The sequence below is a fragment of the Taudactylus pleione genome, unplaced genomic scaffold (assembly GCF_031769625.1).
Source record: "Taudactylus pleione unplaced genomic scaffold, aTauple2 ptg000336l, whole genome shotgun sequence".
Lineage (NCBI taxonomy): Eukaryota > Metazoa > Chordata > Amphibia > Anura > Myobatrachidae > Taudactylus > Taudactylus pleione.
In genome coordinates, this window is record NW_028284737.1 from 6113375 (window position 1) to 6123125 (window position 9751).

Consider the following 9751-nt stretch of genomic DNA (forward strand, 5'->3'; position numbering starts at 1 on the left):
GAACCATTCCTGATTGCAACTAAAATGTCTATTAGCACCTGAGTCAATATACCAGCAATTTTTCTGCAGCTGTCTGTGACACTTAAGGCTGACTCATTCTTGCTGCTCAGCATTCACAGAGAGGTCGAGAGGGGTGCCAGTGCCCTCTCTCACCAAGGTTCTATAATATCTAGTTACTAATCTGAGTAGCACAAGGCTGTCGGTCCAGTGCTTTTATGCAGGTCTTTGAAAGAAATCAGTGAGAGCATTTTATGGAATAAATTATGGTAGTAGGAGCATTAGTCCAAATAACACAAAAGTTTAATTAATACTGAAATTATGAAAACAGGGTCCACCAATTATAATTATAAGAGATGACATCAGAAATTGCTGTATATACATATATTAACGACGTGTGTATCACCAGCATATTACAAGCTACAGATGTGTCCGATGTACTGAAGCCTCAATATTTAAAATGATCACAGCTCTCCTATTTACCACCTAATATTACCCGTACACAAGTGACACTAATTATGGCCACCTCACAGCACCTGCAATTGCAAGATCCATTTGTTTTTTAAATCCAAGTTCTGAATTGCGAGTCAGGGCTCTGTTCTACTCGGAACCCCAAAATGATTCCAAAACTGGGAATTGATTCAACTTGGAACTCATAAGTTTGGGTATGTTGTGTTCAAATTCATATTTACTTAATTGTCGGGGGCTAGCCGGCCCCTGATAATTAACATAATGAATAGACCCCTTAGACTTGGAATATTTATTATGTAAGTCATGTGGCACAAGAAACATCACTAAGAACCAAATATATAGATGGATAGTAAAGGTATTTATTTGAATGATTTAAATCAGTTGTAATATATAGACTGTAAATGGTGGTTGTTATTCTTTTCTACCAAAGTGAACAGATGATTGCAAACAATGTGCTTATTATCAGGCTTTGGTCAGGTTGTGTTTCCGAACTGGAATCAGGGACTGGAGGGAGTGAACCACTATGCGCTGGAAACTAGACGACCTGATGTATTTCCTTTGCATGTAATTGGAGAAGAATAGGCTGACATGTATCAATACAAGAGGAGGCTAAGCAAGACGTAGACAAGTTTGTAAGGATCTGCGTCGAGCCTCTGGAGACAAATTGGTGGACTAGAGTCTAGGTTTCTCCTCAGAAGGTAATTAGAGTCCTGAGCAGTCTAAGGAGTGGCCTGAATCTAGGCTACATACTGCAGTGACAGTTTCTGGGCTGGTACTGGAGAGGCAGGGTTCTGGGCTGGTACCGTAGAGACTGGTTTTTCGGACTGGTACCAGAGAGGTAGGGCTCTGGGTTGGTACCGGAGAGACTAGATTCCGGGCTAGTACCGGAGATACTGGGTTCCAGGCTGGCACCGGAGAGACTGGATTCTGGGCCCTTACCAAAGAGGCAGGATTCCGGATTGGTACCGGAGAGGTAGGATTCCAGGGTGGTACCGGAGAGACTGGCTACTGGGCTGGTTCCGGAGAGACTGGATTCCAGACTGGTACCAGAGAGACTGGATTCCGGGATGGTACCGGAGAGACTGGCTACTGGGCTGGTACCGGAGAGGTTGAAGTCTGGGCTGGTATCGGAGAGTCTAGTCTGGATTCTGTTAATCATAACAGGCACAGGAGTCTCAGTGTGGGAGCACTTAGGAGCACAGAGACAGAACTCACTGAGAACGCTGTGAGAAAAGTTGCACTGACAACCAGCTGGCCGTCCAGGAAATTCTTTTATAGCCGAGAGTTGCTGCTGATTGGTTGCCAGTGGGGAAGAATCAGGATTAACTTCTCATTGGTAGTTCCTGCATCAGGTGACCATGCCAAAGATGGCTGCGCCCACACAGACTGACCGGTGGGAGGACCTCCACGTGGAACGCTAGCATTAGCGGGTAGCAGGAGCCGGAGTATCAGTGGAAGAACTGCAGTGGCTGTTGATGGACTGGATGAAGGAGCGCTCACAGCAGCCACTGAGAGCAAATTCCTATGGACTCCTGATGATTCTGGGGTCTCTAATGGGAGCCATGGCACTATTATAGCAAGTCATATGATGTTCTTCACTGCCCAAGATCTAATCCTCAGGGCGCAGGCAGCACAGGAATTCTTTGTTTCTCACAATGCATGCTTCTATCTTATCCATACACTCGAGCAGTTCACTTTCCTTGTATTCTCGAGGGTGCACACTGAAAGTATGGTCTCGGCACATTGCTCTGCCTGCTAGGGTCATGCAGCAAGCTGCCAATAATGATGGTGAGTAGGTGGTAAATATGTGGTCAGGCATAGTCAGAACTGCAATATCTCTGGCTAGAGCAATGGCTTTGTCATTGTGCGAAAGCTTCTCATCAATTACACAGAGATGGAAGTAGTGTTGCAGGAACTCGGCTACTGTGGGAACTTCCAGATGGAATTGGAGTTCTGTCAGTATAGTGCGCTCAAGCTGGAGTAATTGGACCCGGCTGAAGGTGTTAAAACAGAAATCCAGCAGCTGTTTAACAGTTGGATGTCGTCGTGTCTCCACCTGAAGGGGATCAATAAATTAGTAACTTGTACAAGGAATGGGTTGCAAGTTCTGACAGAATGTAGTCTACATACATAAATAGCAAACAGTGATGTTCTGATCTATCATTTTATATATATATATATATATATATTCGTATATATAAAAGGGTTGGCCAAAAGCTTGTGACCAGAAGCAGCATCTACGGATGCTTATCAAGATCACAGATGCACGCAGGAGGCGTTTATTTCCTACAGAGATCTCCTGCTGCATTTGCATATTAGTTGGACAGTATTGCACAGTTGCTTCCTAGCAGCTGTCCAATACCGCCCGCATCTGAATCAAGCCCTTTATCCCCAGGAGGTACATACCACTTTGCATGCAATGAAGAGGGATGCCACACCCACCAACTGGAATATTCCAGCGGGCACCTGGACAGATGTTAGGAATCTATCAATGATGTTGACCGTTAGACACAAGGACTCCAATTCCAGGTGAAGGTGCTTGTGAACGCCAAATAGCCAGAGGATAAGTTTTCCTCGACACTCTGGTCTGAGCTGCAAGAAAAACACCATTCACAATTCAGAATTAAGTGAAGAACAAAACATTAAATATTTAACTTTAGATAAATAATCCTGGGTTTGAAATAGGGCTGATAATATTAACATATCCTATGTATGCAATTTTCCATTAGATTTAATACACTAAATATAAATTGCCTAAATATATAGGAATAACTTCAAGGCCTATCTGCTTACAGCCTTACACTCCTGACACAAGTTGGAATTAATGGGTGTAAATGGGGTACATGAGAAATGTGACTTCAAAAAAATTTGCATAAAGCAAAAAACATGAAACCTCTGCATAAACCAAATACACCATTACCACTGCAGTAATGGTCATGGTCTGTCCTATGCTAGAAGTCACTCATACATTGTCATGTTTACATTTCTGAGCAATTTCTAGCGTAGGACAGACCATATGGGGAAGACATAGATGTGAGTTGGAAACTTGACATATATTGCAGTATGTGGAACTAACATTTTCGTCATTGAGCAGCCACGGGGGGGACTTAGGGTTAGGCACCCCCCAGGAGACTTAGGTTTAAGCAGCGGGGAAGGGGGTGGTTAGGCACTTAGAGGGGGGAGTAGGGTTAGGCACAGGGGGGGAGGTTAGGGTTAGGCACCCCTAAGGAGGGTTAAGGTTAGGGGGGTTAGGTTAGATTTGTTGATACTTACCTTACCACGATCGGGATTTCCAGCGCTGTCAGGCTTCTGCTGCCGGGCTCTGCTGTTTTGTCGGGCTGCCACAGCCGGGATTCAAACTCCTGGCCTTGCGGCAGCCGGGATATCATACCAATTCCACTGAAACTGCCCTTATGAAAGTCAGTAATAACCTCCTTGCTGCCAAATCAAAGGGCCACTACTCTTTGCTAATTCTCTTCGATCTCTCTGCTGTTTTTAACAATGTTGACCACCCTCTCCTCCTGCAAATCCTTCACTCCCTCTGTCTGCATGATACTGCCCTCTCCTGGCTTCCTACGTCTCTAACTGTAATTACTCTGTCTCCTACACTTTTCTCCCTCTATACATCCACTTTAGGTGAGCTATTTTCTATGTACTATGTACTGTATATAGTCCTGCTATGTACTGCTATATATTCCTGCTAGATATGTTGGTGCTACAGAAATAAGTTGTACTATTAATAATATACAATATACATACCTCTGACTGGTTGTCCATGCAGTTTGGTGTCAAGTACTTTATCTCTAGCTTCTTCTTGAAATCGTAGCATTCATCTCCGTACTCCTTAAAATTCTGCAAGGACATGCTACGTGATGAGTTTAGGAATGGGTCGTTGTTAAGGAGCACAGGCATTCTTGTCTGAAAAACAGGCCTGGAGGTCTCAAACCGATAATGGACCCATGGATTCGATATCAGTTCTCCAGGTATGAGGTACCTGGGCTTCTTCACTTTGCTGCTTGAAGCAACACTAGTGCATATACAGGAATTTCCTGCATCCTTTGGTGACGCTTCTTGCCTCTTTCTCTTATTAAAACTCTTCTGCTGATTAGACATAACCGCAGAGGGGTAGATGGAGCTGCTGCACCTATAACCAGCAACTTTCATCTGGGCTGAAAATGGAATGTTCACGTTCTACATGCAGCTGTGCTCGCTGCTGATTGGCTGATCAGGAAACTCTGGATTGTGACCTCACAATGAGAACTTAAGTTACGATGGGCTTGTAAATAATGGCACCAGCCAGAGGTGGGTAAAGTTGTGTAGACCTCTTGGTGGGGTTGGCTAGTTTTAGCGCATGTTAATCCCTGGTTTACAGGGCTGGTAAAATGTTATTACATTGAATAGCATTTCCCAGAGTGGCACGGGTAATTAGCTGAGGGGTAACCACCAAGACTAATTGAATTTTCCCTAACCTTTCTAAAGCTACTGCATGTCGTGAAACACACTCCTGTAACATTAACACATTTATTGAAGAGTAACTAATGAACAGAATTGATTTAAACATGATAATTGGATGTTTTGTTTGCATCAATGTGATTCAGTGACATAAACATACATACAGGCATCTGATAGGACAGATAAATATGTTAAAATACTACAGAAAAACAGAAAAAAACATTTACATCACTCTAGTTTGCATGAGTGAAGTAACACAATGTTTTTTTTAATCATAAGTGTTTGTGTTAAATCATGACTTTGTTACTATATTATTGGCCTAACAGTCAATTGTTAGGGAGGGATCGGTATAAAATACCGGTGACTGGTTCAAATCCCGACAGGAAAAGCCTGACAGGAGGAGATCCCAACAGCAGCTGGAAAGTTCCCTAACCCTCCCCTTCAAAACCCTAACTCTCCCTTAGGGGATCCTTTCCATGTACCTCACAAAAATGATAGGATAGACTTTGACTCCATTTTGTTATATTCCGCATACTTTCTTGCAATTGGATTTTCAATTTTCTTTTAGTCTATCCAACACACCAGAGGTTACAGCTGCTTGTTATCAGATGTAGCACATAAGAAGATTCACACACAAATGACCTGAGCTCTTGCAGTGTCTACATGGGACACAGGGCCTGATTAAGCTTTGGGAATAGAGTAAGATATAGCAAGTAATTTTGAACCAGGACAAACTATGTTGCAATGTGAGGCATAGGCAAACGCAGGGGGGGGCTTCTGGCTGCCTGGAAACACCCCTTCCCAGGCCACACCATAACCACAATAGAAATAGTAATATAATCAAATTTTACTAGTGCTGCATCTTCTCTGTATCACAAATGACATAATTAATACCAACTTTTAACATGTATCAGCCAGTAATAAATAACCTATGCACCAACTAGGAGATAAGGAAACCATGCACTGTTAGTGATGTACTGCTATAGAGCCCAATATGTACATATATGTCCAGGGCAGTGCTAGGTTCCTCTGCTGCTCCCCCAGACTTTCTCCAATACTATGGAATGGAGCCCACATCTAAAATAAAAATATTCAGCTCAGGCAGGATGGCCTACGGCTGCATCTAATGGCTTACTGTGATCGCTGGTCCTGTACATGCTGGAATTATGACACACGATATACTTTGTATGACGCATATTAAAGATGGATAAGTGTTAATTCTGCCCTATTCATGGACTGGCCACACTCACTGTAAAATCAAGCATTTGGAAACCCCCCTCTAGAAATCCTGCGTTTCCCACTACAAGGGGTGTAAATACATAAATTTTTTGCCATGCAGGGTAAATACTGGCTACTTTTGCATGTAGCCCACAAATACTGCACAGCTTTATTATTACACTGCAATTTAGATGTCAGTTTGGACATATCCCACCCAAATCTAAATCTCTCTGCTCATTATACATCTGCCCCACCTGCAGTGCAGCATGGTTTTACCAAGATGATCAGTTATGTGCTATATCTTACTCTATTCCCAAAGCTGAATCAGGCCCACTGTCCAAGATTTTTATCATTTTTATTCATTTTGGGGATAAAGTTCATTCTTTATCTTTAACTAGACTACTTGCTAGAATTGAATTTATATTTTTATTTTTCCTATAAATATTATTTGGTTTAGGGGTAGGGAAGGGCATAAGACTGGATCCGGTAATAGTAAATTCTTGTGTTTTCTAAGAATTCTTTCTTCATTATTGTGGTTCTGTCCAAATTTGGTAACAAAAGAACAACTCCATTCTGTTTTACCAACATCTGTTTATAGTTCAGTCATTATTGTCTGTTTCAAATGAGTGCTTTATGGTAAGCAGTGTCAGCTAATATGATTGGATAACCTCTATCCAGAAACCTATTATTAATATTAATGACTGCTCTTTAAAGGATTCCAAGGTACTGCAATTTTGTTTCAATCTTAAGAACTGAGTATAGGGAATGTTATCTTACCAGTGTGGGTTAGGCAACTTCTACCTATTAGTATTCACTTTTTAAAAAAACTGTACTAGCTACAATCTCATTATTCTTAATTTCCAACAGTAAATTAAGATACTCAATAGCAGTGTGATGAGTAGGGGTGTGCATGCGGTGCCACCGCCCAAAGCGCAGGGTTCTGTGGGGTGGCACTGATGCTACCCTACGGTCCCTGCACCCTACGGTCCCTGCATCCTACGGTCCCTGCATCACTGCTGCAGCACTACAGGAGAACAAGTTGGCCACTCCAGACATGCAGTTGGCAGATTGTACAGCGCAGGTGGTGCTGCTATCCTTACTGGCCCTGGCAGCCCTGCCCCCCATGGCATGACATAATTATCTCATACTATTGGGGTCATAGATGGCACAGGGCACTCAAACCCTGGTACAGCTCTAGTAATGAGATTTATAAGTGAACGTTAAATTCAACTGATTATATCTATTGAACGGGTGATATATCTATAGTTTATCGCCGGGTGTATACAGCGAATATGTCTATGAACAACGTTATTCACAGACATATCGATCTGCTGTGCAGAATAGCAGATGACCGATATATCTAAAAGATATATCGGTCATCTGCTGGTGTGTATGGATGACCCGCCTGTTGAGCTGTGAAGCCCGGCACATCGGGCTGACAAATTTGTAAGCGCGTATACACTTACCAATCGCTGAAGGGCCGACTCGTCGAACTAGGGTGTCCCCAGCTTAACTCTGGATTTAATATGAACTTGCATGAATGATAAAATTTGCTCAGCCTGTGAGATTTAAAGGATACATTTATAGCTTTCACACAAAACCTGGAACCTGTGTAATATAAATGGGTCTTAGGGATTGTGTGACAGTGTGTGGCCTTGATGAAGTCTGAACCTAAGCAACACCTAATCCTGGTCAAACTACACTACCATGCCAAATGTGGAGCTAGGTCCAAAACTCTGGCCTGCATAAAGGACAAACAGACATATAGACAGACAGGATTGCAGGGGAGGGGCCCTAGACTTCACACCCTAACTACAAGTAATGAGAGGTACTTCTATACTGAGACTTTTAGTACATACACAGAAATAAATGTAGGTGCGCTATACAAACATTTCTATACAAAATTATAATAAATAAACCTAATCCTGGTCATACTACACCACCATGCCAAATTTGGTGGAGCTACATCCAAAACTCTGCCCATGCATAAAGGACAAACAGACAGACAGACAGAAATGCTTTCTCGCTTCTTATATAGATGTATTTTGTATTGTTTCCATGTATTGTGTATTTATACTGTTGGCAGAGAAGATGGGAACATGGGAACATATGAACATGCATTTTTCTTGCTCTTAAATATTGCCAATTTTACAATTTATTGTTTAAGCTAGTTTACATTAGGGTTATAACCAGTGGCGGCTCCAGAGGTGGGGCTGCAGCACAGTTCAAAAGTCAAATAAGGGAGCCACATCAAATTCCCTTCCAAATATTGCTGGCTGGGACTCACTGGCAGGTGGTGTGACTCCCCTATATGAATTTTGAACTGTGCTGCAGCCCAACCTCTGGAGCCGCCACTGGTTATAACTAGGGGTGAGCGGGTTCGGATTTCTGAAATCCGAATCCCTCCGAGCCCCCCCGATCCGAGTCCGATCCGAGTCAGGCTCGACTTTTCCCGCCTGACTCGGATCTGAAATCGAGGCAAAACGTCATCATCCCGCCTTCCGGGTCTCGCGGGTTTTGGATCCTATATAAGGTACCCGCGTCGGCGCCATTTTCTCACTCGGCTGTGGACAGTGAAGAGGGAGGGTGGGAGTTAGCGCTGGCTGGGCTGTGTAGTGTAGTGTAGTGTAGTGCAGAGTAGTGTTGTGCTGTGCTGTGCTGCGCTGTGCTGCTGTTGTCCACTACTTCAAAGTCCATAGGGGCTGGCTGTGTTGTGCTGTGCTGCTGTTGTTAATAGGGGCTGTGTCCACTACTTCAAAGTCCATAGGGGCTGGCTGGACTGTGTTGTGCAGTCAGTTCTCCATAGGGGCTGTGTCCACTCCAAAGTCATGTGCAGTGTCCCAGTCCTAAAGGGGTGCTGTAGTGTTGTCCAGGGGGTGCTCTGTCCATCAGGGGTGCTCCCCCCAAGTGCTAAAAAAATTATATTTTTTGTGTGTTTGTGAATTGTGTGCGCAGTAGCCGCACGTGCATCAACAAAGTAGTGCCAAGCGTGCGCCTGTGTCATAAGTAAAGGGCCGGCTGGCTTGACCGTTAAAGGGTGCTGTAACCCCCAAAGTACACTCCAGTCCAAACCAAAAAAAAATTATTTTCTGTGTTTGTGAATTGTGTGCGCAGTAGCCGCACGTGCATCAACAAAGTAGTGCCAAGCGTGCGCCTGTGTCATAAGTAAAGGGCCGGCTGGCTTGACCGTTAAAGGGTGCTGTAACCCCCAAAGTACACTCCAGTCCAAACCAAAAAAAAATATATTTTCTGTGTTTGTGAATTGTGTGCGCAGTAGCCGCACGTGCATCAACAAAGTAGTGCCAAGCGTGCGCCTGTGTCATAAGTAAAGGGCCGGCTGGCTTGACCATTAAAGGGTGCTGTAACCCCCAAAGTACAATCCAGTCCAAACCAAAAAAAAAATTATTTTCTGTGTTTGTGAATTGTGTGCGCAGTAGCCGCACGTGCATCAACAAAGTATTGCCAAGTGTGCGCCTGTGTCATAAGTAAAGGGCCGGCTGGCTTGACCGTTAAAGGGTGCTGTAACCCTCAAAGTACACTCCAGTCCAAATCAAAAAAATATATATTTTCTGTGTTTGTGAATTGTGTGCGCAGTAGCCGCACGTGCATCAAC

The 9751-nt window shown here is 43.6% G+C and overlaps 1 protein-coding gene across 1 annotated transcript; it reads right to left on the reverse strand.

Moving 5' to 3' along the window:
* Window positions 1-2077: 2077 nt before the first annotated feature.
* Window positions 2078-4581, reverse strand: LOC148508896 (cyclin-O protein B-like). Its single transcript, XM_088443891.1, has 3 exons — window positions 4228-4581; window positions 2875-3060; window positions 2078-2524 (listed from the first exon to the last, which is right to left on the reverse strand). The coding sequence occupies exons 1-3, from the start codon at window positions 4579-4581 to the stop codon at window positions 2078-2080; spliced, it is 987 nt and encodes a 328-aa protein (XP_088300017.1).
* Window positions 4582-9751: the final 5170 nt, after the last annotated feature.